The 26,870-nt window shown below is 30.8% G+C and overlaps 7 protein-coding genes across 11 annotated transcripts; 5 read left to right on the forward strand and 2 right to left on the reverse strand.

Annotated features, from left to right (window-relative positions):
* Positions 1 to 109: 109 nt before the first annotated feature.
* LOC106651023 (tetratricopeptide repeat protein 12-like) lies at positions 110 to 1,274 on the forward strand. Its single transcript, XM_014369347.2, has 4 exons — positions 110 to 277; positions 480 to 674; positions 741 to 1,133; positions 1,201 to 1,274. The coding sequence occupies exons 1-4, from the start codon at positions 145 to 147 to the stop codon at positions 1,272 to 1,274; spliced, it is 795 nt and encodes a 264-aa protein (XP_014224833.1). The 5' UTR covers positions 110 to 144.
* Positions 1,275 to 1,322: 48 nt separating this feature from the next.
* LOC106651063 (UPF0415 protein C7orf25 homolog) lies at positions 1,323 to 2,974 on the reverse strand. 2 transcript variants are annotated; one of them, XM_014369400.2, is made up of 4 exons: positions 2,706 to 2,974; positions 2,191 to 2,632; positions 1,595 to 2,121; positions 1,323 to 1,516 (listed from the first exon to the last, which is right to left on the reverse strand). In XM_014369400.2, exons 1-4 carry the CDS (start codon positions 2,850 to 2,852, stop codon positions 1,430 to 1,432), a joined length of 1,203 nt encoding a protein of 400 aa, XP_014224886.1. In that variant the 5' UTR covers positions 2,853 to 2,974; the 3' UTR covers positions 1,323 to 1,429. The 2 variants fall into 2 exon arrangements, with proteins under 2 accessions (XP_014224886.1, XP_014224885.1); XM_014369399.2 differs by having other exon boundaries at positions 1,595 to 2,133.
* A 432-nt stretch (positions 2,975 to 3,406) lies between these two features.
* LOC106651022 (protein Hook homolog 3-like) lies at positions 3,407 to 5,914 on the forward strand. The gene is made up of 9 exons (XM_023461165.1): positions 3,407 to 3,645; positions 3,723 to 3,886; positions 3,965 to 4,158; positions 4,336 to 4,489; positions 4,859 to 4,932; positions 5,223 to 5,467; positions 5,527 to 5,628; positions 5,708 to 5,810; positions 5,892 to 5,914. Exons 1-9 carry the CDS (start codon positions 3,532 to 3,534, stop codon positions 5,912 to 5,914), a joined length of 1,173 nt encoding a protein of 390 aa, XP_023316933.1. The 5' UTR covers positions 3,407 to 3,531.
* Positions 5,915 to 6,392: 478 nt separating this feature from the next.
* LOC106651130 (transmembrane protein 177) lies at positions 6,393 to 8,106 on the forward strand. Its single transcript, XM_014369512.2, has 3 exons — positions 6,393 to 6,575; positions 6,893 to 7,054; positions 7,129 to 8,106. Exons 2-3 carry the CDS (start codon positions 6,897 to 6,899, stop codon positions 7,910 to 7,912), a joined length of 942 nt encoding a protein of 313 aa, XP_014224998.1. The 5' UTR covers positions 6,393 to 6,575; positions 6,893 to 6,896; the 3' UTR covers positions 7,913 to 8,106.
* On the reverse strand, positions 8,001 to 14,420 carry LOC106651021 (golgin subfamily A member 4). Of its 2 annotated transcripts, XM_023461170.1 has the most exons (9): positions 13,661 to 14,420; positions 13,496 to 13,580; positions 13,110 to 13,276; positions 12,695 to 13,036; positions 9,515 to 12,392; positions 9,156 to 9,418; positions 9,048 to 9,068; positions 8,595 to 8,897; positions 8,001 to 8,518 (listed from the first exon to the last, which is right to left on the reverse strand). In XM_023461170.1, the coding sequence occupies exons 1-9, from the start codon at positions 13,745 to 13,747 to the stop codon at positions 8,495 to 8,497; spliced, it is 4,170 nt and encodes a 1,389-aa protein (XP_023316938.1). In that variant the 5' UTR covers positions 13,748 to 14,420; the 3' UTR covers positions 8,001 to 8,494. The 2 variants fall into 2 exon arrangements, with proteins under 2 accessions (XP_023316938.1, XP_023316939.1); XM_023461171.1 differs by lacking the exon at positions 9,048 to 9,068.
* A 518-nt stretch (positions 14,421 to 14,938) lies between these two features.
* Positions 14,939 to 18,411, forward strand: LOC106651040 (pre-mRNA-processing factor 40 homolog A). 2 transcript variants are annotated; one of them, XM_014369371.2, is made up of 7 exons: positions 14,939 to 15,107; positions 15,323 to 15,527; positions 15,661 to 16,045; positions 16,164 to 16,586; positions 16,656 to 17,124; positions 17,199 to 17,834; positions 17,922 to 18,411. In XM_014369371.2, the coding sequence occupies exons 1-7, from the start codon at positions 15,105 to 15,107 to the stop codon at positions 18,210 to 18,212; spliced, it is 2,412 nt and encodes an 803-aa protein (XP_014224857.1). In that variant the 5' UTR covers positions 14,939 to 15,104; the 3' UTR covers positions 18,213 to 18,411. The 2 variants fall into 2 exon arrangements, with proteins under 2 accessions (XP_014224857.1, XP_014224858.1); XM_014369372.2 differs by having other exon boundaries at positions 15,691 to 16,045.
* Positions 18,412 to 19,653: 1,242 nt separating this feature from the next.
* On the forward strand, positions 19,654 to 24,596 carry LOC106651032 (delta-1-pyrroline-5-carboxylate dehydrogenase, mitochondrial). 2 transcript variants are annotated; one of them, XR_001339340.2, is made up of 8 exons: positions 19,654 to 20,004; positions 21,723 to 21,936; positions 22,022 to 22,456; positions 22,569 to 22,979; positions 23,051 to 23,229; positions 23,301 to 23,489; positions 23,569 to 23,869; positions 23,978 to 24,596. XR_001339340.2 is itself a non-coding variant. In XM_014369361.2 (7 exons), the coding sequence occupies exons 1-7, from the start codon at positions 19,961 to 19,963 to the stop codon at positions 23,801 to 23,803; spliced, it is 1,707 nt and encodes a 568-aa protein (XP_014224847.1). In that variant the 5' UTR covers positions 19,654 to 19,960; the 3' UTR covers positions 23,804 to 24,596. The 2 variants fall into 2 exon arrangements, 1 of the variants encoding a protein (XP_014224847.1); XM_014369361.2 differs by having other exon boundaries at positions 23,569 to 24,596.
* The last annotated feature ends 2,274 nt before the right edge of the window (positions 24,597 to 26,870 follow it).

A 26,870-nucleotide genomic window follows, 5' to 3' on the forward strand; every position in this document is an offset into this window, starting at 1 on the left:
CAGATGATATAACAAATTGTCGTAGTCATAGCAATGTATCCTAACAAGTGGCTCTCTTCATTGAACCTTGACTAGAAATGTTTTCAAGTTTATCATTCAACACCAAATATATCGATTGAGTTTCCCCATCTCTTTTTGATTAAAATGGAAAACGAAGGAACCAACGATGCACTCGATGCAGCAAAAAGTTTGGATTTACTTGACAAAATGAAAGGTATCGACAGACGTGCTACAGAGGAAGAATTCCAAAACTTTATGCATCGTGTCACTGAAGTAGGTACGGCTTGCTTCATAATTTGTACACTAAGTCAGTGGTAATTCTGTCCGAGGAAATTTCCTATGCTTTAATAAACATTCCACCCCTCTGTTGAACCGGACAAAATTAAAAGCGCTCACCTAGTGTACAAATGTTTTCAATTTTTTTACTTAAATTGCACTCAAAGCGCGCCGATCGAGTCTAAGTCGATGTTGATTTTCAGAAAAAATTGTAAAACAAATTACTTCGTCGGATGAGCAAGAGCAGAAAACGGGTATGTTATTAGCCGACGAAATCTTGAATAAAAATGTCAAGACTGAAATCTCTGAGATTGGTGAGCTAAAAGTGAAATCTAGCAGAACTATCATTAATAAATACAAAGAAGAAAAAAAAACTGATCCCGGTCAAATGTCTCAAGGTGTGTTATACTTTTAACGGCATAGATTACAAAATTACAAAAATAATTAATCTGTTTTGCATTCAGAAGCTTTTATGCGAGGTGTCGAGGAAGATGTGAAAAAGCGCGCCGCGAATCGCAAAATTTGCAACGAAAGAGCTGAAACTTATAAAAGAATCGGCAACAGTGCCTTCAAAGATGGAAATTATGAAAAAGCCGTAACATATTTCACAAAAGCAGTAGAACAGCGCAAAGATTCTTCCGTCTTGTGGAATAATCGAGCTTTATGCTACATGAAACTCAAGCTTTACGAAAAAGCTTTGGAAGATTGCGAATGGGCTCTCAAGTGCAATCGAGCCAACATTAAAGCTCTTCTCAACAGCGCCAAATGTCAAAAGCTTCTGGGTGATAACGTCAAGTGTCAAGAGTTCATCGAGCTTGCTAGAGAGAAAAATCCGCATCTTAAAAATTACATCGCAGGTAAAATTTCTTTACTTTTAATCAAGACTTTCAATTTATATTACATAATCATACTGAGCTATTACAGATTTTGAAAAAAATTTAGTACATTCTAGTGAAGAAAATATTGGAACTGGGTCAGGAGAAAATTCGATTGACTAAAAGCTTTTCATAAGCAAATGTATAACATTTAATAAAGATTCTGAAATACTGAACTTCAGCAAAATAAATAAAATATATGTACAAAACCAATGTATTTACAAATGAGTACATTACACATTGAACATTAGCTGCTCAAATAAAGTACTAAAATGATGTCAAGATGATTCCGGATCCAGTGGCGAGAGCTCTTTAATTTCAGATAATGATCGTGGCTCATGAATGAATACCATACATTCAACACCCTGAAACATTTTTTGAGTGCATTTATTTCAGCACGATCTTTAAAATCAAAATAATGTTCAATACATGAGGTTTCATACCTGCATTCTAGCTGCTCTAACGAAACCTTCATTTGCAGAAACTGTAATACTCTTAAAGTTTTCTCCAGTAGCAAAAACTAATCTGGATCGTTCCTTGATTTTACCACCAAGACTAAGTTCCATAACTCTTCCTTGTGGAATATCATTTACAATTTTTACTGTGTTTATTAGTTCGTTTGCACGTTTTTTTTCATTTTCTCCACCAATTAAATTGATGATATTTGTAAAGTTATCATAAGCAGTTTGACACACAATTAGTTCCTTGTCTTGAAATAATTGATCAAGTACAGGTTTTAATGGACTACTTCTTTCCCACATAGCTTGCTGATTAAGTAATGGTTCTACATACAAAAAGTTAGCATGGCCATTAGTCATATTGGTAACATATGCTAGTAACGTTGATACATCTAGATTCAATATTCCAATACTTTTGGTTTCAATACTTTTATTTAACTCTAATAAATCGCATAGATTACTATTTGATGATGATTCAGATTGAGAATCAGATTCTGAGTACAGGGCATCATCTGTAAATAATACTATATTTAAATGAAGTAACAAAACTTTTTTATAAAATCTTAAAAGTATATAAATACCAGATGCAACATCGTCTTCTGCAAGAGCATCAATTTTTTTCCCTTCAACGATAATATTTAATGAATTTTCCAATTTTTGAGCTAATGGAATTTCTATACCACATGCAAAATAAAAAATTATATCTGGTGGCTTATACATATGTGGATAATTTTTAGCACACTTTAAATATGCTTCAGCTTGATCTAACACAGATTTTTGCCCGTATTCAGCATTTCCACAAGAAATTAACGTAAGAGCTTTGGCATTGCGAGCTATAACTTTTACCCAACTTGAACCACCATTGCATACAATGTCAACTTCTAATCTTGAGTTCTCATTTTTGAATGGTTTCAATACACTTACTGGTTCATTAGCAGATAACAAGCGTTCCACTATTGCATTTAAATGTATCAAATTGGTACTCTGTAGGTGTTCTTTTTTGACATTTCCTGTAGAACGTACCTTATTAAAATGTAAAAAAGGTATAAATCACTGTACTTTTGTAAATGGTGATAAATATTTATCGATGGCATACCTTTTTTAAAAATTTCACTTCTTGTTGTATTTTTCGTATCAACTTATCAATTCCTTCAACTTTATTTACTTGTTTTAATTTTTCAATCATTTGCCAACCCCATTCAATTTTCTCGTCAAAACATTTCAGCAATTCCTGTGTTTCCATTTTGATTTTGTGTATTTGTTGTAAATTTGAGAATATTAACAAACGCTCTCACAATCAGCCTATATTAAATTGAAAAAAAAAGTTAAAATACATCGAAGCAACGATCCATTTCCATATAACGAAACTTGTTTACCATTATAGTTTACTTATTGCTAAGCAGATGGCGATAGGCGTCAGCAAGTAAGTGTGCACTCAGATGCGCTTCTAAAATGTTCAACGATCGAATACTGTTTTGGAACTGTTATTTTAAAGACGAATTAATTTTAATTTGTCTAATCTCTATCAAATACTGATTGAATTACATAAAAAATTATAAAAAGAAGCATCTTGTTGAAATAACAATAATCGGATTGGAAATCTAACGCATAAATTCGAAGAGCGATGCATCAGCACAGTCGCGAAGTTTAAATATTCGATCGCTGCAACAATAACGGACGCAACGTGAAAATCCATCGAAACAGTTAAACCGAAACCAGAAGTAGTCGTAAGAAGTATGATTTTTTGCTTTGCAAGCTTGTCATAACTAGATTGTATTAATTACACGGTGGTGATTATTCAGGATAAAAGTAAAAATAGTTCGAAAATATATCATTTTGTAAGCAGCATCGATAAAAAGTTTAGAGAAAAAACCAAAGTAGATAAGTCCAACTAAGGTTGGATACTCGAAAGCTTATAAACAATGGACAGAATGAATGTTTTTAATAATCCAACATTCCAAGCAATCCAGACAATTTTGACTCAAAAAGTGGATCAAATAACTGGAAGTGAAATGAAAAAAGTTGAATTACAAAGGGTAATTATGAACAATTTTTTTCTAGTAAAGACCTTATAAAATCGAGCATTAGCAGTAAATCATGACATTTTAATCAGATGAACGATGACCTTACCATCAAAGTATTGAAAAGAGAATATCTCGAGACAAAGCGGACTGTCATAACTTCTAAAAAAAAGTTGGACGAAGCTCATCAACAAGCATCCAGTCGAACGGAGATCATCAATCAGCTTGAACAAGCGAGAACTGCCATTACAGCAAAGTGAAAAATTATCGATATATCTTATGCAATGCTATCCCCGATTTTTTAATATATTTTAATATTTATTTAATTTTATAGATTCGGTGAGCTACAGAGATTTCAGTACGAAACTTTACTGACCAATTTGAATAATAGTGAAAATCGATTGGTAAATTGCAAATCTAAAAACTCGGAACTATCTAATGTTTTACAAATTATATTTGGAAATGAAAGAACTAAAAAGATTATGAAAGAACAAATCCAGATAGAAAAATTAAATTTGGACCGTGAAAGTGAGTTTATTTTATTATAGCGGGTTGTCAAAAGTTATGAAGTACATATTCTTTGATAAACATATCTAACGTTTTTAAAATTTTACAAAAAGATAAAATTCCGTTACTTGCGTAGAAAAGTTTGTAAATGAAATAGTTTTTACGTCATGTTAAACTTTTATTTGAATTTAATCATAGTTTCCAAACAAATTGAAACAAGAGAAGAAGATTTTCAAAAATTATCGAAAACCTTATTTCAACTCCAAAATCAATTAAATAGTTTGAAAGATTTAATACTCAAAAACGACGTTTTGGGAAATCTGAACGAGCAGTTGGATAAGAAAAATTTTAGGTAAATCTATTCATGGATTTTCATTAAATTTAAAATAAAACTAAGCAATTAACACTTTCTTTCAGACTAATGACTCTAGAAACGGATTATGAAACAATTTTGAAAAATTATGAAAACATAATTAATGCTTTTCAAAAAGAAAATGAAAATTACCATATTGTACGTTTATCTTTATAAAAATATGAAACAAATTTTATAAAAAAATTTCGATATTTTCTAGGACTTGCAAAAAAATGAATCGATATTTATTCAAAATGAAACAGCCCGCGAAAAGTTACTAAAAGAGAATGAACTGAAAGAGTTGAGTATTTTATTTTTTACATGTTCTTTATTTCAATCCGATTGCAAATAATTGTCATTCTTATTCAGGAAAAATGTAGTGCAATTACGGGAATCTGTAAAAAAACTTCAGGTTAAAAAAGATGAAGTATTACAAAATGTAAGTAAATTATAAAATCAAAAAATAATGGTTACTTATATACTTTTAACGGCTTTAAATAAAAATGACATTAGATATCGAAAAAACAACAAATTGACAAAAAATCAAAAGAATCCTATGAAGAGGCTGTAAAATATATTACTGATCAACAAAACCAAGTGAATCAAGAACTTGTCACTTTGGAAAATAATTTTACGAAGACCGAAGACGATTTACATCGTGAACTGAATCAATATCATTTAAAGAATGAAGAACAAAAAAAACTTGTTGAACGATACGAAAATGAAAAAGAAGCCTTGAATAAACTCAAAGTTTCATTAAAAAGTAAAGAAAAAGAATCGGCCGTATTTGAAAAAGAACTACAAGATAAGCTCAAAAAGTGTGCTGATTTGCTGAAAAAGCAAGAGAAAGAATTATTAAATTTGAGCGGAAAACAACAAAAAATAGACATTAAAGTTCAAGATTTACAAAGTGAACGAGATGCTTTGAAAGAAAAATTAGTTTCCAAAAATAACGATGAAGAGGCGAAGATTAAAATGGTATAGTTAGATTCACTGTTTTAAACTTTTATATAATATAATTTTTTTTATTTTTATAGAGAAATCATCTTGTTAGTCCTTTAAAGAAGCAATACTATTCGTGGGAAAATATGAGTAAAAATAACAGCTCTACAAATAAATCTTTGCCGTCTCCAAAGCCAGTGAGGATCTTTTTTTTTTTATAAATTGAGTAAATGAATAAATTAAATTATAATAGAATATTTTAATTTCAAATTTAAGAAATCTCAGCTATCCTCGAGTCAAAAAGCTAAAACTGTTCATTTTGCATTGGATGCCGATTCGTCAGATTCTGAAGACGATCTTCTAATTGACAAGCTTATGCGTAAAAATGTACTGTTAGCGATAACTTTCTACCATCTAAAACTCATATTATTTAGTACTGATTTATTGTATTATTTTTCAGAGCTCAACATACACTCCCAATAAAAGTTCCTCGCGGGAAACTCGTAGCTACTATAGAGAATCTGTACGTAAAAAATAATGATCTTAATAAAAAACCTTCTTTTATCATTCCATAAAAGTCAATAATTACTTGTATGATTATAGACTGTGCCATCATCGAATGGAAAGCTTGCCGAAACGACATCACAAAAATCTCCTTTTAATCATACGAGCGATACGGTAACTTTTCATCATATTGTGACATTTCAAAAAATGTAATTACAAAACTATTTTCTAACTTAGAAAATTTAATTGTTTTACAGAGTTTATTCAAAATTCCTTACGCTTACGCAACACCAATCAGAAAAAAACCGCAAGTTAAAAAACATTAAAGGAAATATTACAATTATGTGTTTACTGTAAAATGATTGAATTTTTTTGGAGTAATTCAAATTCAGTGTCTCTAGATAATTAAAATCAACAATTCTGTATTTATTTTATAATTAATTATTTTCAATCTAATAATTTTAACAAGTTCTTAATTATTAAAGTTATAAAAGTTTTTTTGCGGGCAAAAAAGTTGGTACTAGTGTTATATTCTGGTTGCTGCCTGGCGTCTGCTGCGATTATTTCTATTTGGCATTTGATTGCGTGAGTGCAACACAGGTTACTTCGTTTATAAGTTAATATTTAATACTCATTTTAAGTGAGTATATTTGAATTTAATCTAATTAATTTATCATTATCGAAAAATTTAATCTATTGATGAAATGTATAATTTTTATGCCCATTCATTTGTCTCTGCAATTCCAAATTCATTCAAAGTTTGGTTTAATGTAAAGAGTGTTGATTAATTAAAAATGTGTAATCTTTGAAATAAATATTTCTTTGAATCAAATTGATACCAATTAATAAATGATAACCTGAACCTGATTAAATTCTAACTGTTTTGTGTAGATTATTTAAAATTCCAATTTTAAAATTGCACAAGTACAATCACATTTTTAAACTAATATTTTTTAGAAAAATGAAGGTGCCACCAAAGTTCACACCACAGAAGCCCCACAGAATGGCTATAATTGCAACTAGTTCAGCAATTGCTCTATCAATGGGATCTTTTCTCATTGAGTTCCTGCCTCATTCATTTTTCTTGGACAAATATAAAAATTTAATACATTTAGAAAGGTATTTTTTTAAGTGAGATTAAAAAAAAAATTAATTGTCTCTTCAATTTAATAATTTTTTTAATATTTTCCAAGACTTGGAATTCCTGTTCAGCTAGATACAAAAATTGTAAATCTTTTTGATAAAGTCATGGAAGATTTAAAAGTGTCTGAACATCTAAAAAAGAAATTTGAAGCATTCGCAATAACAGGATTTAATCTACATCATGCTGGATTTCCTGATAGTAGATTTGGTGCAATAGTTGGAATACCTAATCATTTTACTTATCAAGAGAAAAGTGATGTAGATTATGTAGATATTCGTTTAGGCTATGACCGAAAACCTTTAAACTTATATCATCCAGCAACAGAAAATTTGATCAATTCCCTGGTACTGTCAGAAAAGGCTAAAAAATTTGGGATTGCTAGGGAAGTTTTAATGTCTCAAAAACAATTACCATTGTACAAATCTCTAGAATCGCCAGCAGTAATTACGCTATCAGTGCTTGGTGCGGAATTATTAAGAACAAAAATGAAATTGCACAACAAACCTTGGACATTTACAATTTTAACTTACCTTGCCACAAGTACAGTAGCATATGCTGTATGGTTTCAAATAAGAGACAGTCTCAAAACTTATTATGAAAAAAGTGTTGATGAGCAGCTTGCAAAATTAGGAAAAGAATATATTGAAGGTGGAAAAGAATTTTATGATAAGTTAATATCACGCAACATTGCATTAAGAGCTTTACTAGGTCCTCAAGGAGCAAAAACATTCAATAGAGATGGAGATGAGCAATTCCTAATTCGAGTTAAGACAGTTCCATTATCTCAAAGAAAAAAATTCTTTTATGAATTTAAAGAAGAAAATGAATCGTAATAAGTTGTACAGTTACCAAGCAGTTGTTGACAGGAATTAATAATAATTTGATTGATTGTAAAATTTAATTTACTTGTACATAAAGTCATTTTTAAATAAAATTTAATAATTACACTATTATTTACAATGGTATTTCATATTTGCCATCAAAATTTGAATAAATATTAACATAAGTTGATGGAATGCTTTCATAATCTTTTGTTTTTTTACATATGTTCCACTTTTTACCTTCTAAGGTGTAACATTTTTGTTTTGAAAAATTGTAAAAACAGACCAAGAACTTTTAACTGTTTCTTATTAAATATTCAAAAACCTTTATAAACATTTTACACAAATAATTTCTAACATATTCTCAGATAAACTTTAAGCATCAAAATAGAGTTATGCAAACTCAGTAAAGTCATAGGGATATTTTACATTACAAAAATCATGAAAAATCTTTAAAAAGCTCTTGACTTATAAAATAAAAAACATAACAGCTGAACTCAGCAAGTAACCATCTTATTAAAATGCATTAAAAACAGTTAACTTTTTCAACTGTTAACATCTGTGCTTTTAATAAATACAGAATGGTAAGGTATGTTATGTCAAACCCAATTGCCCCAACTGAAAAAAAATATAATTTGAAAAAATGATGAATGATAGAGGTGGTAACAGTAATGAATTAATTTTTTTAACGTACCAATGTTAATTTATCTTCTTCTTTTTTTAAAATTTTGTTTGTTTGATCTTGATCAAATTTTACAACAGCAGCTATAACTTTGGCTAGTACCATTGTTTCTTTGCCCATCATATATTTATATAAAATGTTTCTCAAATATTCAATTTCTGTTGAATCTTCTACAGAGTCTTGTTTCATTTTAACTATTTTTCTAAGTTCAGCCAATTCTCTTTTTTGAGATATTAAAGTTTGCTGTAAAGTGTGGAATGATCCAGTATTAGATTGTACAGCTGCCATTGCAACCTTAGTTGTATTTTCCAGTTCCTATATAAAATAGAATAAGATCTTTAAATATATTTGAAAGAGACTTCTTGATTTTTATATTGCGAATTCATTTGTATGGATGAATCATAAAAAGTCGTGCAACGGAAAGATGAATAAATGGAAAATACTCCCGGAGTAAAAAATAATTACCTCATCAGTACTATCATTACTCTGGAAAAATGGACAAAAGAAAAAGTAATGAAAATGAATAATGAAAAAACATAAAATGAAAAACACATAACAATGAGTTGGTCATACTTTTTTCTCGTTTTGCCAGTCATCATTTAGTTTGGATATTTCTTCCTCATGTTTAACTTTAAGTTGATGAGCTTTCTGAAGTATTGCTTTATTCATTTGTACTTCAACATCTTGTAATTGTTTTTCATGGTCTATTGTCATTTTATCTATTTGTTTTAAATATTTTTCAATTTCTTGGGATTTTTTCGTTAATTCTACTTGAAAGTCCTTAAGTTGTTCTTTATATTCTAGTATAATTTCTGATTCATAATTTTGTTGTTGATCTGAAAACACACATTAAAATAACATTTAAATTATTTGAACACTATAAAAACTAGCTAAAACTAGCACTAGCAATTGTTGTAAAAATTATTTTTTACCAAATCTTTTTTCAAGTGCAGCTTGTAATTCCTGTTCTTTGTCCTGAAGTTGTGATTGAAATTCTTTAACCATTTGTTTAAGCCGTAAATTATTTTCTTCTTCACTCAATTTTATTTGTTCACGCATTTGATTTGCTTGACTTTTTAATTCATCATTTAAAGTTTCCATTTGCGATTGTTTGACTTGAAACGTAACTAGCGTTTCATCCAACTGGGATTCTAACTTCGTTTTTTCCAATTTCATAAGTTCTAGATTTTGAGCATATTTCTCATTTTGTGATTTACATTCAGTAAGGTTTTTCATTTCGAGTTTTAATTGAGAACATGATTCACTAAGTTTTTCAATTTCCAATTGTTTATTTTCTATAGTTGCATTCAAATGTTTCAACTCTTCTTTCAATGTTTCAATACTTTTATCTTTTGTTTCCTCCGTGCATAATTTTTGAGATCTAAGTTCATCAATTTCTTTTAATAATTCAGAATTCTTCTCTTCTATTTCTTTTAATTTTTCATCTTTGTCTTTCAAGCTTACTGATTTTTCATTGGATATGTCTAAAATTTTTTCTTTTAAATTTTCAATTTGACCATTTAATTCGGTTTGACTTTGATTCAACATGGTATTTAAATCATTTAATTTCGCTTCATTATCTTTTAAATTTTTATTTTCATTGCTTAATAATTCATTCAATGATTGAAGTTTATTTAATTCTTCAATACAAGCTAATCTATCATCTTTTAAAGTATTAAGTTCATTATTTTTCATTTCCAATTGATTTATTTTTTTTTTTAATTCTTCATTATCATTTGTCAAAAGGTCAATTTCATTTAATTTTTTTTCTAATGATTGATTGATTTCTTCCTCTTTTGATCTAAATTTTATCATTTCTGTTTCAATTTTTTGAATCATGACTATTTTTTCAGCAATAGTATCTTTTAATTTTTTTTCAGAAATAAGTAGTTTATCATTTTTTCCCTTCAACTCATTCAAATTTTCATTCAATTGTTTAATTTTTTGATTATTTTCTTCATGTAATTTCTTATAATTTTCACACTCAACTTGTACTTTTGATGTTTGTTTTTTTTCTTCCACAAGTTCAATTTTATTATTTTCGAATTCTCTCGTAATGGTTTCTAGTTCACAATTGAGAGATTCTATTTTTTTTATAAAATTGTTTTGTTCATTGCTTGCAGATTTTAATGTTTCAACTAGATGAAGAGTGTCATTATATTTTCGTGATAAATCATTTAATTCTAAACTTAAATCTTCTTTAGCTTGAATATGAACTTTCAATTCATTTTGTAATATTTTATTATCATTCTGAGTAATTAAATGATTATTCAGTTGATTTTTCAAATCTTTCAATTCATCATTTTTCAAATTCAGTTCTTTTTCTAATTCTAATTTAACATTTAGAATTTTTTCCAATTGTTCATTACTATCATTATAATTAGTTTGCAATTCTTCTGCTATCTTTAATTTTTCTACCAGTTGATTCATTTGAGTTTGCATTTTAATATGTTCATTTTTTAATGTTGAAAATATCTTAATAGTTTTATTGACTGTTTCACTAACAATATCTTGGCTATTTTTCAAATTATCCTCTACACTTGATCGAAGTGAAGTGTACTCAAGTTTAACATTTTTTATAATTTTTTTTGTGTTCTTCAAGTTTTTGATCAAATTTTTGTTATGATCTACAATATTATTATTTTCTTTTTTAAGATCAGTCACAGTAATAAGAGCTGATTTAAGCTCACTGCTGAGACCTAAAATTTCTACGTTTTTACTTTCCAAATCGCTTTGAAGTAATGATAGTTTTTCTTCGTGACTTGTTTCATCCCTCAAAATTTTTATTTCTTCATCTTGTTTTTTCATTTTTATTTTTAATTGTTCCATTGAGTCTGTGCACTGACTAATTTTTAAATTTAACTCATCACAAACCATACTTTTATCAGTTAACATTTGATTCAATTTATCTAATTTTTGTTCATAACTTTCTATCAAACTATTATCTTTGCATTCTTCTTTAGAGCTTTGTAATTCTTCCAAAGTTTTCTCAAGTTCTGTAATATTTTTCTGAAGATTGGCAATTTTAGTCTCATCACTTTGATTTTGTTTTTCTAATTCTGCAATTTTCATGAGTAAATCTTTATTTTTATTGGCTTCTTCTTGATACCTCAAATTCATTTTCTCTTCTATATCGACAACTTTTTTGTTCATATTTTCCTTTATTTTACTTATTTCTTCCAGTTTATTTTTTTCATTATCATGAATATTTTTAGTATTTTCTTTTGCTAATAACTGTAATTTTTCAAGTTCTTGTTTTTGCATGTCTATGGTACTTTTTAATGACTTTTCTTCTTCCAAGTAATTTTTAAGTTCAAATCTCAATGATTTTATCTGTTCTTCTTTTTCTTCAAGTTCTCTGTGAATTGATAATTTATTTTCTGCAAGAGAGATGACAGATTCTTCTTCTCTTTTTTTTAGTGTATCAATTTCTTCTTTTAAATAGTTCATTTCTATTCTGGTGTTCTTTAATTCATTTTCTAAACTTTCACATTTTTCTTGACTTGATTTTTGTAAAAGATCATAATCTCTATCTAATGTAATTTTTTCATTGGAGATCTCTTGAATTTTGTCTTTACTTCTTTTCAGCATTTCTTTATACTTCTCTAAAAATGCCTCTTGTTTTTTCATTTTATCTTTTAATTGCATAATTTCTTCCGAAAGTTTATTTACTTCACTAACATTTTCTACACTTTTATTCATTGACAAATCAACTAATAATTCTGATTTATCATTATTTTCATCACATTCCTCAAGCAGTGAGTCCCCCAACACTTCAGGATTTGGACACTTCTCTTGAATTAATTTTATCTGTCACAAAATTAGTACCTTAAAAAAATATTGAACATATAAATATAGACAAAGGCACTATAAAAGTAAGCAATCAAATAAAAAAAGTGCAATAGAAAAATCATTTTTAACTTGAATACTGTGATAAGAGAAAATTTACAGATTTGAAATGTTTATAAAATTAAAATAAATTATTAAAAATGCTAAAAATAAATAATTTATGAGAGTTGATTGTGTTTTGAAAGATGAATTACTTATAATTTTATGAGTGCCAGAGTCTTAAAAGATTATTTCAATCAATTAATTTTTATAAAAAAACTCACTTTAGTTTTTAATGAATTAATTACATGATCTTTTTCTTCCAAATCATTTCTCAAAGCCTCTTCTAGATGAGCTTTAGCTTGTTGTTCTAAAGTACATTGTTCTTTGAGATCACTAATTCTTCTCAATGCTTTATCTTGTGTTTCGACTAACAAACTTTCTAACTTTGTTTTAGCTTTTTCTAGTTCACGATAATGAACACCAAGGTCTGTGAATCTTCCCCGATACTTATCATACTTGCTTTTAGATTTACGATAGGCTGTATATAGTTGTTCTTTTGACACATGATCTAATTGGGAACTGATATTATCATCCATTTCATTAGCACTAAGATCCATGTCAGACTAAGAAAAAATAAATCTCACTTAATTTGTTTATCCATATTGACATTGACATTTATCAAAGTGTAAAAATTACCTGGTAATGATACATATTTCCTGGGCTTTCGTAAACAGGGAAGAGAAATGATGCATCACTAACATTACTACTTATAGATGATCTCCTAGAAGTATTTGAGTTAGCCGAAGGTGGAGTCAAATCTACTGTCTGGAACCCATGCTTTGCAGGGCTGTTTTTTGGTGTTTCTAAATTTTTAAGAATAATTGGTAATGAATTAAAAATAACTTTTTAAGTTTCCAGTAATAAATTAATTTTTTCACAATGTTATGATTTATATAAAAGTGTTTTTTGCATAAATGTCAAATATAGAATTGAAAATCACATGCATGTATTTTTTAAGTATAGTTAACTCAAATAATTTTAGATCAAAAAAGTTAAAAGATACAAAATAAACAATGATTTACCATCTGTTTCTTCAGTTAAACTGAAATTGTCTTTTGGTGATAAATCTTGAATTGAGCTATTAGACAATGATGGGGATACTACAGCCTTAAAAAAAAATATTATTGTAAATAAACAAATGAATATGCAAAATTAAAAGATGAATAACGATAAAAATAAGTTTGAACCTGGGCCAATTGCTGCATACCAGCTTGCAATCTAGCTGGAGATTGCTTCATTTCCTCTGCTAACTTATCTTTGAACTTTTTAAACATGTTGAAGTAATAAAATTTTCAGATGTTTTGATATAATTTTCTCTTTGAACTTTGTCAATTGGGTTGCCAAAAATGTATTCAAATCTAGACGAAAATCATCTGCACCCACTTGTACTGTAATTTGGTAAATTCTATGACAATTTCTATGTAGAACAACTTCTTATTTGCATGACATTTTGAGCATTTCACATGACATATTTCATGATTAGATTTCTATTTTCACCTTTTTATTAGGCTATATATTCACGTTATTATTGATGGACTGTCAAAGAAAGAGTTTCAAACAAACAGTTAATCGATTCTAGTCACTCGTAGCAAAATAATTCAGAAAAGAGCAACTAATTTTCTGTTAGATATACCAAACTGTTTAGTTCTATACTTTCGTGCAATCATTCGTAGGCAGATTGTGTATGTATATATAGCATACGTGTGTTTATCATGTGTGTATATCTGACGCATACATTCTATATATGCTATTGGTGAAGTGGCAAACTGGCAAGTGGCATCTCACACTGCTGACTAACACCCACACCCTATGAAATTGGCGCGTATTATTCAAATACTCGTAATTTTTTGTTTGCGATATAGAAACGAAAATAACGTCGAGTAATGAACTCTTTAATTACTGATTCATCATAAAAATGTTGTTATAATTACTTCATTAAACGAATAATACATCGTCGATGTGAGAGGTGAGATTCAATACGGTTTGAAAATGGATTGGCATGGTCTGTTTGCCGATGTCCTTGTGGTTAAGAAGAAACTCAAAGATTGTCAAATAAAGCTACTTTTGAGCTCCTGGATTGATTTTTTACAAGAAGACAAATATATAATACTATGAAACAAAGTAGTAAAAGTTCAAACAACTATTACAATAATCTGACGTGTCATTTATAATAAATAATATTTTCGAAAACATCTCATCATTTCTTGCTTTATCTTATCTCATAAACCATATCAAGAACATATACCATATCGGCGTCGAGCGGACTGAGCAACACCACACCGTGGACTAGTTACTACTACTCTTTGATAATAGTTCAAGCCAGAGGCAGAGCTGACGTTCGGTTATGGTAGGCGAAAAGTTCGAAATCGGCCGCTTGAGCGCTGCTTATACAAGCTCATGCGCATTTTAGTCACATAATACATACAAACAAAAACACATATACAAGTACAAGTTTACAACTGAGCGAGCATACGTCGTATCAGTACGCAGCCCGCAGCACACGACATGTGAATCGGGATTAGCAGCGACATATAACCCCACTATACAGATTCGGTTTGTTTGGGTTCGAAGTTTGAACATAAGTCAGGAAGCCGACATCATATAGTTAGACTTTTTACAATAGAGTCAGCTATGGTAATATTTTCATTAAAATATAGATATTTTAATTGTTTAATAATCAAGTTCAATCTTACATTGCAAGTTTGAAAGTTGCAAATAAGAAGTATATTTTATCGGCTCTTTTCTAGGTTATTACAGAATAGTTTATCAGTATTTTTTAATCTACAATTTCGTTGATGAAACGTTTTTATTAGCAATTATTACATGGATATATTTTTTTAATTACGTAGGCTTCAAACGATGGAATTCCGACGCCAGCGGTTACTGGTTTTCCACCAGCACCACCCACGTTTGTGCCACCTTTGATGCCAGCAACTCCATTCATACCACCCCCTAATTTACCACCAGGTCCACCAGGAATGATGCCTCCACAGTTTTCTATTCCGCCTCCAGGGTTTGGATTTCCAATGGCACCAACTGATCCTAGTGTCATGGGTATGTTTTGCAATTTATTATGCGTTGTAACTTACAAATTTTTTTGTGCATTTTTAAATTAAAGTTATGATTTTTTTTTACTTTTTTTTTATTTTTTGCATGGTTTTACATTGCTTGAATTAAATATTTTTAGCTGTGCCTCCAATTATTACAACTGCTATAGGTGGACCTCCTCCAGCTCCAGCAGCTGCTGATCTAGCAATAAATCCATTATCCGAAAAAAAATCTGATTGGACTGAACATAAAGCACCTGATTCTCGCACCTATTATTATAATACGGTAACAAAACAATCAATGTGGGAAAAACCAGATGAGTTGAAAACACCAAGTGAATTACTGTTATCACAATGTTTATGGAAAGAGTACAAATCAGAAAATGGAAAAGTTTATTATCACAATGTTGCCACAAAAGAATCTAGATGGATCATTCCACCTGAATTAGAAGAATTAAAAAATAAGATAATAGCAGAAGAAGCTGCTGCTGCTGCCGCTGCTGCTGTCGCTAGTGCTACCAATACGTAAGTCTTTTTTCTTATATATCATCTCTTATTAAAAATATTTATGCATTAAATAAGCAAATATAAGGTAAATTAGCATAGATCATTAACTAAACAGTGAATCAATTATTTTTTACAGCGGAGGAATGGCTCTGCATCATATGCCCTCAAATTTAGGTGTTATGTCTCAAACAAATTCAGAATCTATGGGAAAATCGGCAATTGAACAGGCTATGGCAGCTACTCTTGCTGCTATAAATATTCCCACACCACCTGCCAAAAATGATGATGATAGTAATTCTAAAGACTCAGCAGGTGGTAGTAGAAATAGTACACCTGAGCCAAAACTGCCTTTTAAAGATAAGAAAGAAGCTATAGAAGCATTTAAAGATTTGCTACGAGAAAGAGATGTTCCTTCAAATGCAACTTGGGAACAGGCAGTGAAAATAATTCAAACCGACCCTAGGTATCCATCAATGAAAAAATTAAATGAGAGAAAACAAGCTTTTAATGCTTATAAAACACAAAAATTGAAAGATGAAAGAGACCAAGAAAGACTACGGTAAATAAACTTAATATTTTTTCTCAATTTTATTTTATTGAATAATTGCATTATCATTGATTTTTTTAGCTTAAAAAAAGCTAAAGAAGATTTAGAAAAATTTTTACTAGAAAACGAAAGGATGACTAGTACAACTAAATACTACAAATGTGAAGAAATGTATGGTACTCTAGAAATTTGGCGAGCTGTGGGAGATCAAGATCGCAGAGATATTTATGAAGATGTAATTTTTAATTTGGCTAAACGAGAAAAAGAAGAAGCAAAACAGTTGAAAAAACGAAATACAAAAAGACTTGCTCAAGTTTTAGATATTATGACAGAAGTTACATATAAAACTACTTGGCAAGAAGCACAAGCTTTATTATTACAGCAACCAGCTTTTGCTGAAGATGCAGATTTATTGCAAATGGACAAAGAAGATGCCTTACTAGTTTTTGAAAGTCACATTCGTCAACTTGAAAGGGATGAGGACGAAGAAAAGGATCGGGAAAAGAAACGAAGAAAGCGTCAAGAAAGGAAAAATAGAGATGGTTTCATTGTAAGTATTATTTTAGTGATAATTAGTAATAATGGGTTTAAATCCAATTTTTATTAAATTACTTCATTTTTTAGAGTTTATTAGATGAATTACATGAACAAGGCAAACTTACTTCAATGTCTTTATGGGTGGAATTGTATCCTATGCTATCGGCAGATCTTAGATTTTCAGTGATGCTTGGTCAATCTGGATCTACTCCCTTAGACTTATTCAAATTTTATGTTGAAGATTTAAAATCTCGATTTAATGACGAAAGGAAAATAATTAGAGAAATTTTGAAAGAGAAAAACTTTGAAGTGCAAGTGAACACAACATTTGAAGAATTTGCCACAGTTGTTTGTGAAGATAGGAAATCAGCAACGTTAGATGCTGGAAATGTCAAATTGACTTTCAATTTATTATTGGAAAAGGCTGAAGCTCGGGAAAAAGAACGTGTTAAAGAAGAAACACGAAAGTTTAAAAAACTAGAAGGTGGATTCAAAAATTTATTGAAAACTTTAGATGTTAATCACCTGGTATCATGGGATGAAATTCGGAAAAAAATAGAAGAAGAACCAGATTTCAAAGCTATAACTCTTGAAAGTGAACGTGTTAGGATTTTTAAAGAATATCAGCATGAAATTGAAGAGAGTTGTAGTCATCATCATATAAGAAGCAAAAAGAAAAAATCCAAAAAGCCTAAAAGAAGATCACGCTCAAAATCACACAGTGTAAGTAAAAAACATTTTGGTTTCATTTATTTTATTATTATAAATTTTTTGAAGTTCAGATTAAAATTTTAATTTCATTAATTATAGGATTCCGATGAAAGTAAGAAAGAAGCGAAGAAAAAGAACCATCGATCTAGGTCACCTAGTATTGCTACCAAGTCAGATAGTTCTGAATCTGAGCTTAGAAAAGTTAAGAAAAAGAAAAGCAAAAAGAAGAGAGCTCGAAGTCCTTCACAAATGTCATCTGACGAGTCATGCGATAGAAGAAGGAGAGGTAGTATTAGTGAAAATGTTCACCAAGAGCTTTCTGAAGATGAATTAGAAAAGCAGCGCGCAAAATTATTACGAGAACTTCAAATGCAGCAAGAAGATAATTAGATAAAGGTCAATAATTTCAAGTTATAATATATAATATTATATAAACACATTTTATCATATAAGATTTGATTTAAACTGTTGCGATTTACAGTTAACTAACAAGTTAACAAATTTGAATACAGTTAGTAAACATGATTTTTATGAATTACAATTAAATATTTATGTACATAATAGTTTAGCAACATAACTTTAATTATGACTTATTATCTTATATAATAAATTGCGACGCTGGTTATGTTTTAAAATGTAACTTATTGTAATTAAAATAGTTTTTTTTCTCAAAGAAGGGACAGTAGTTCCTTTTAATTTGGATTTATTGTGATTGTGTACAGAATTTGGGCTTTATTGGTTTGATTTAGTAATTTCTCTATCTACTAATTTCTGGTTTGAATGATAAATTTCATCTGTAATGCCCAAATTGTACAGTTCATCAAGTTTAATACATGTAAAGTCATAATGGATGATTTTTCAACTACAATTAAAGTAACAATAAATTAAAAAAGAATTCTAAAAGAAGTAACTTTATTATACAATTCCTTCATTTTTGAACTGATAAGATTTCAAAGACTTATTAGAAAACTCCAGATATCGATTGCAATTTTTAAAGTTTGTTCAGAAAAAGTATTGTATCATGGATGAAAATTGAATTCGAATTATGTAGGTTTCATTATTTTTACGTCCCTGAACGCCAAAAACAATGTTACAATAACTTCGCTCTGAATTTTTCAGTGCTTGCAGGCTTACGGATTTCAAATTTAAATTACAACTATAAATACGGAAATTTTTTTCAAATCAGCAAACGTACTTGCGGAAGACGCTAAGCAAATTATAGTACAGTGTTTGTACGTGTCAATCTCATCAACATTCGACAGAGGTCCTACAAAAATTTAAAATGATGAATGAAACTTTGGCCAAACTGAAACAATGGCGCAAAATATTCATTGCTAAAATCTTGAAAGTAAAAGCAAATAAAAAATTATTTCGAATCAGTGCCTATAGAAATGAGGAATTGCAAGTTCATCAAGAAGACATTTTTTACAATTAAAGCCGCATTTCTGGTTGTATTTTGCGAAAAAAACATTATACGATTGGATTTAAATGTCGGATAATGTATACACACAAGCGGATATTTACTCGCAAGTATTTATACAGTTGAAGTAAAGACTACCGTTTGTGTAACCGACAACATATGTGATGAAAACACGCATAGCATGTCCGTGCATTTACGTGCATACAATACCTTGGACCGTATTCATTTTTGTTAATGCATATACACACATAGGTCAACGTGTGTTGGTGCATTACAGATTGTCGGTGTTAGTATAAGTATTTGCGAGCGCCCGTCATGTGTGTCGGTGGCTTCCATCATGTCCGTGTTATATGTGTGTAAGCTGGCCCCGCTGCGAGTTCGTGGGCTGCGATGGGTATCCTATATATATACAAAACGGCGAACTACGGCGGCGGCTCGAAAGTCGAGAACTCGAGAGAGCGTTCGAGACCCGAGAGTACAGCTGGAACACAGCTAAAGAGCCGAGGAATTATTAGTAGCGGTCGGCCGTCCGCGGCAGTGCCTCATACGTCAGTCAGGAGTTGTCTGCAGCTTTGCACCCATCCCAATTATTATTAGTGTGCGACAGTAATCCAAGCACGACTCGTGCCACAGACAACACACGCACCGAAGCTTTCGTCGTATTGTGCTCTTTTAAAGCCAATTGTCATCACAGCTGAGTTAGCTTGCGGCCTTCAAAATGTTGAATCTTTGCAAGCAGTCGTTCCTCGCGAACGCCCAAAAGTGAGTCTTTATGTATCATTATTTTCATTGAAAATCTAACAAAATTCGAATGATATTTCGACTCGTCGGTGTTTATCGTTTCAATCGACCGGGCGAACCACGAAGGTTTTTCGCCCTGGGGTAATTTTATTATTGTATCGATCACGCGGACTGTATTATGTGTGTTGCCGATGTAAGCCGTGTAAATGCGTGCAAAGTAAGCTGGCCGTGCTAATTTTGACACTCGCGTCTCGCGTTGGTACGTGCCACATTAGTAAAGTAACTCTTGTCTCCTCAGAATGTTTTGGTTCAACGACAATGACTAAGGCCGATATGACGCTTTGCGCTATTCGTGCGCTCGCTTTTCGCCTCGGCTGCTACGGCACACACTTATCGTTTTCTATACGTATATTGCGCATTGCACGCACAAAAACGGCTCACCTGCACTTGGATTTGCCCTGCATACCTTTGAGTGCATATGTGCATGTACGGGTTTTATAATAATGATGTATCCCATACATATTATAATACGTGCATCGACAGAGTTCGTGCAATGACGCGTCCTTGCCATTTCTCTCGAAACGCGCGAGACTCGAGAGGCAAAGCGCTCCGTATTATAGGTATAACAATTTCGGAAATTTCCACTCGTGTATACAGCGAGCGGCCCTCGCGCTCATAGTTGTGCCGCATTATAAACGTGTAATGCTACATGAGCGAAGGCTCGAGATCACCCTAATCGACTTTTTTAGAGGCATCTCTCCCGCTCTTTAAAGTTCCACATCACCGAGTGGATTTTGAAATGGATATTTCCATTCGCTGTGATTTACGGAGAAAGCGCTCAGCTGCTCTGTCGTTACGAAATACTTCGAAATTAAATGCAAGCTTCTAAATTCATTCTTTTGTATTCCTACACGTACATGTATGTGTGGATATCATAACAAAATTCTGAATCTTTAAAAGCTGACAGCTATTACATTTGGTACAAAAATATTGCAGCTCAATGAATCTCCAGCTGCATAATTTTTTTCGCGTCCATATCGATACAGTCCATGCATACATTTTAGTCCACAAGAATGCCGAAAGTTCACGATTTTTTTTAGACTTCACTTTCCCGACTTTTCGAAATTTAAACATACAGCTCCACCTCAAACTTGTTTTGTTGGAAGAAGTTCTTTGTTTAGATCATGCTGAGCTAAGCTTGATTGAGCTTCTCACAATGTGTCACATGCTCAAGTGCGGGCTTTAAAAGCTAAAGAGTTCGTTCATCTATCTACGTTTAAAATTTTGAATCCGATTCGATAATCAATACGCGAATTTTAAAATCATTCTCGTCAATGAGCTTAAACTATTACTTCATATAATCATTCTTTAGATTTATTATGTTATTACAAAGAGAGCCATTTATCATTGTTCATGAATCATTTAAAATTAGAGGGATGCAATCTTGTAGTTTACATTTACAATTAATTAAATTCTTGTATAGTTTCAAAACAGCTTTCTCTGATTAAATAAAGAGAGTTTTGCAAACATTTACTTGTACTTTTTCAAGCAATGATTTATTACAAGTGATAAGACTATTTACACAGCTCATTTAGGCAGATAAAGATAAATAAGTTAATATTAGTCTAGCTTATATTTGCTTAATCATTCCTTTTACTTTATTGAAATTCTCTGTTTTGACATTAAAATTATTGTTGAAAAATTTCTTGTATAATTAATTTATAACAATTATTTTACAGAACGAGTGCGAGATGTTTTGGCAGTGTTTTATCTGTACCAAATCCAAAAGAGTTTCCTCTGGAAAATGAGCCGCTTTTGAGCTACAAAAAAGGGAGTAAGGAGCGAGCAGAATTAGAAAAAGTTTTAGATAAAATGGCTGGCGAATGTGAAGAAATACCCTTGGTTATAGGAGGTAAAGAGATAAAGTCTGATGTAGTTAAATATCAAGTCATGGTAAGTTCATAATACTAATATATTATTATTTGTGTTTTTATTTATAATAATATATATTCAATCATTATTTACTAAATTTTTCTAGCCACAAAATCATCAACATAAAATAGCCAAATATTATTATGCTACACCTGACCTAATTAAAAAAGCTATTGATGTTTCTGTCAAAACGCAAAGAGAATGGGAGCAAGTTTCTTTTGAAAAACGTTTGGACATATGGAACAAGGCAGCAGATTTGATGGCGACTAAATATCGGCAGCAATTAAATGCCGCTACAATGTTAGGACAAGGAAAAACTGCCATTCAAGCGGAAATAGATAGTGCAGCAGAACTAATAGATTTCTTTAAAATCAATGGATATTTTGTAAAAGAAGCCCTAAAATATAAACCTATTTCACCAGATCCTAAAGAAACTCTTAACTCAATGAGATATAGAGGAATGGATGGTTTTGTTGCTGCTGTTTCCCCTTTTAATTTTACTGCCATTGGTGGCAATCTTGCCTATACTCCAGCTTTAATGGTTATTATTTTCACTAATATTTAGTACTTATAAAGTTACAGTTTATGAAAAATTTGATGAATACGATTGCTTGAAAGTAGAAAATTTATCGATTAACATTCATTTATTTTAGGGCAACTCTGTTTTATGGAAACCATCAGATACTGCTGTTTTATCTAATTGGTGGATTTACAAAATATGTAAAGAAGCTGGAGTACCTGATGGAGTTGTAAATTTCGTTCCTGCTCATGGACCAGATTTTGGAGATACTATTACAGCTTCTCCCTACCTATCTGGCATAAACTTTACTGGATCAGTTCCAACCTTCAATCGATTGTGGATGCAAGTTGGAAAAAATATTAATAATTACAGAAATTACCCAAAACTTATAGGGGAATGTGGCGGTAAAAATTTCCATTTTGTACATCCTAGTGCAGATGTTCAATCAGTTGTCATGGGTACTATTCGAAGTGCTTTTGAATATAATGGACAAAAATGTTCAGCTTGTAGCAGAATGTATGTTCCTGAATCTTTGTGGAACGAGGTATGGAATTTATAAATTAAATTTTTCATCTTCTTAAACTATTCAGTTAATATAAAAATAATAATTTTTAGATCAAAACTGGTTTATTATCTACTCGTGACAAATTGAAGATGGGTGATCCGCGAGATTTTTCGGTATTCCTTGGAGCAGTTATTGATGCTGCAGCGTTTAAACGAATTACTGGATACATCAATCATGCCAAGAATTCCCCTGATCTTGAAATAATTGGTGGTGGTCATTATGATGATTCGTAAGTAATTAATACATGTAAAAAAATGTAAATCAATAGCATATATTTAACGAAATTGATTTGTTTTGTAGGAAAGGATATTTTATTGAGCCAACAATAGTTCAAACTAAAAATCCCAAGGATAAAATTATGACAGAAGAAATTTTTGGGCCAGTTTTAACTGTTTACGTTTACAAAGATGCAAATCTCGATGAAACCATGAAGTTAGTTGAATCAAGTACACCTTATGCATTGACTGGAGCTATATTCAGCCAAGATGAGTGAGTATTTTAGTTTAGATATTATATTTATATTAGTTTTGTGATATTAAGTTTTAACCTTTGGTACTTTTTTTCATAGAAAATGGGCAAAACGAGCTCTGGAAGAATTCAGATATAGTGCTGGTAACTTTTATGTCAATGACAAGTCTACAGGATCTGTTGTAGGTCAACAACCTTTTGGAGGTGCTCGTATGTCTGGAACAAACGATAAAGCAGGCGGCCCACATTATGCTTTGAGATGGGCTTCACCTCAATCGATTAAAGAAACATTTGTACCTCTTAAAGAGTATGATTATGAATACATGCGTTCGTAAACTTATTTCCTCCACAAGTGTGTCTTAATTATTGCAATAGAGTAGTATACAAAAGTGGACTTAATGGTAAACTAGTATTTTTTGAATTACTTAACGCATTTTAAACTATTAAATTAAATATGAATCCACTTTGATTGTACAATAATATTCAGAAAAAAATCTGGTTTTTTACAGACTAGATAATCAAATTCACTCATCTGATTTTTAGAGTATTTTAGTTCCTTTAATTGCCAAGTGTATTCAATTTTGGGTATTATTATTGTAATAAAACTTCAAGAAAATCTGTAGATAAACATTGAATGCATAAAAGTTTTTCTACCATCAAGTGATAAACTGTTTAATAGATCTGAAAAATTAAATTAAGATTCTTTTATAACAAAGCGTCTAGATGTAGGTTGATAATTGTTTGTAAAATGAGTGTAAAAAACTGTTACAGCAATTACTTTAAATATTTACTTTTTCGTATGATCAAGGGGCACTGCTAGCACCTATCTGTCAAGCTCGACAGACGAGCTGTAGTTCGGCAAATACATTGCAAACGGGTTTTTCGTTTGTATTTACAATAATAAAGACAAATAATGAGACTTTTATCGTTTTGCTTTGAGGATGCGGCATTTGAAGGCCACTGGTGGGCTTACTTATTGTAATGTTGTAAAATTATGTACAAAAGACACTGATAGTTGATATTTTTAAAAATCATGTCAAGACTTGAGATTATCTCTCAACCCCTGTTAAGACGTTACCGACGTCGTCATAGAATCTCAAATAAATAGCTTTGTAATATAATATAAAATATAATTTGACACTTGTATTCAACCACCAATAACTACATAAAACAAAAATTTATTGAACAATTTTATAATTATACTTATTCTTTTACCCATGCCACTGTTCAAATATTGACAATGATAGATTTAGCTTGCAATTTTTAAATCAAATTAAATTCATGATTATAAAAATTTTCAGGATGTAATTAAAATCAGACAGTTGAGGATTTTGGTCTCATGAAAACGAGTATGATGGGTGAATTAGGCTTCCTATCTACCACATGCCTTTCGTAAAATGGTACTTCAATAAAAATTCGATACATTTACATATGTACTCAAGCTTTAGTTGGTTTATTATCTTTTAATTCAATTATACTCGACTAGAAATCATAAGAATGTCAGGAGTTTCATAGGATAGTGGGAAAAATGTATAAAACAAGAAAAATTACATCATTTTGACATACAAAATCATTTATTCATAGAAAAGGACACTTTATACTAGAACGTACTGTCTTATGATTCTTATGTAGCCTAGAGAAGGTTTCCACCATCCTGGATAACCAAGTAGTAAACAGACTCGTTCATTCGTCTATCACATATCGTATAAAATATGCAGTGATTCGTATGAATAAAAAAAGTATAAATTACGAAAAAATACGTTGTAGTTAATAGCGATGAAAAGACAAATTGTTCATCATTATGTAATGGCTCTTAAAAAGTATAGCTTATCAAAGTAAGTAATTGTGAATTATAACTATATGAATAGCAAAACCAACTGCCACTAGGTATTGTGTGTAATTACGCAACTTTTTTCATCGAGTACCTTGAGAGGCGCTTGCATATAAAATGATTATATGCGTACGATGAGAATTGCCCACTTTTATTTATATCTAATAGCTTGATGGATTGTTTACATTGTTACATCGTTTGACAGATTATGATCAACAACTGAAGTCAGTAGAAAAAAACCGATCATATTCTTACAATGTGTGCGCATGTATATAGCTCGTACGTAAGGATTATTTTTATCGATATACGAATCACAACTCGTTCATATGTTTCATTTTTTTGTTCAGATTTTTTTGTTGCTGTCAATATAATTAATACGCATAATAAATATGTGTTGTTTATCATGTATACATAACACATTCAAGTACACCTATAAGTATAATATTTTCTATGAGACACAGATAATATACATGCTCGCGTGCACATCAACACCCACACATGCATTTACACACTCATACACATTCATACATACACTGCACAGACGAGTAGTGCACAATTGTCATTTACTAATGAAACATTTAAACACATCTATCGCTACGTTATTACATATATTATAATGGAGCTTTAACAACTAGAGAGGGATTGTTTTAGTTGCCGCATGTAGAGTCGGCTCAAGCCGCGCAGTCTCTCGACTTTTTTCTTGTCAAGTTACGCAATTTCAATTTAATTCGAAAATGTAAGTAACTCCGAGCTTTTATCCGAGTGAGCGAGTGGACGCGCCATGACCACTGCCCGGCCCGGATAAAAGCGATACATTCTCAAATATCGACGACTGAGTTGCGAGCCGACGCCGCGGCGCCCCGAGCTTTCTACTTCAATGGAAGGCTGAAGATTTGCTGATCGAGCAAAATGTACAAGTGTGTGCCTGCAGCCTATCCGAGCGTCGAAGTAAGTAGAATTACCGTGTCAAATTATTTTTGGCTTAGACGTCGTCACGAATGTTAATTACAAAAAAATTTATCAAATAACTTATGCAGAAAAATCCGATGAATTTCGACGATTAATTTTTTTTTTCAAGTCTACCAGTCGGACTGCTCGGAAAAGTTGTTTTTCCTTCATCGCTAAACAAACAAATAAACGACGAGAAAAAAATTTTCCAATAATCAAATTCATGGTTTACATATTGCTCTTTTTACGCTTCTCAATTTTTTGAATCGGGCGATAGTTTTAGAAATTTACTGAATACTGAAAAATAAAAAATGAGCCGTTATCACTAGTGTATCTCACGCTCTCAATTTTTTCGCACGTGACATTAATTGTTAATTGTTGCTTGAGATTATTAAACGTTACTTAAAATAATTTAATTTCATCGTGTAAACCTAATCGCGTTGTTAAAAAATCGTCAGCCCACCGGAGAAGCAAGTAGTTTTTTGTATACTCGGTCTTCCGCGCGAGCCGATGAGTAAGTATTTAAAAAAAAAAGATAAGTTTTCATTCAATATAGTATCGAGTTTTTTTCTTTCTTTTTCACAGAATAGTTTTCTTTTCAGATTTTTCTGAGCGTACCGCGT

Source organism: Trichogramma pretiosum, unplaced genomic scaffold, assembly GCF_000599845.2.
Source record: "Trichogramma pretiosum strain Unisexual culture from Peru unplaced genomic scaffold, Tpre_2.0 scaffold36, whole genome shotgun sequence".
NCBI lineage: Eukaryota > Metazoa > Arthropoda > Insecta > Hymenoptera > Trichogrammatidae > Trichogramma > Trichogramma pretiosum.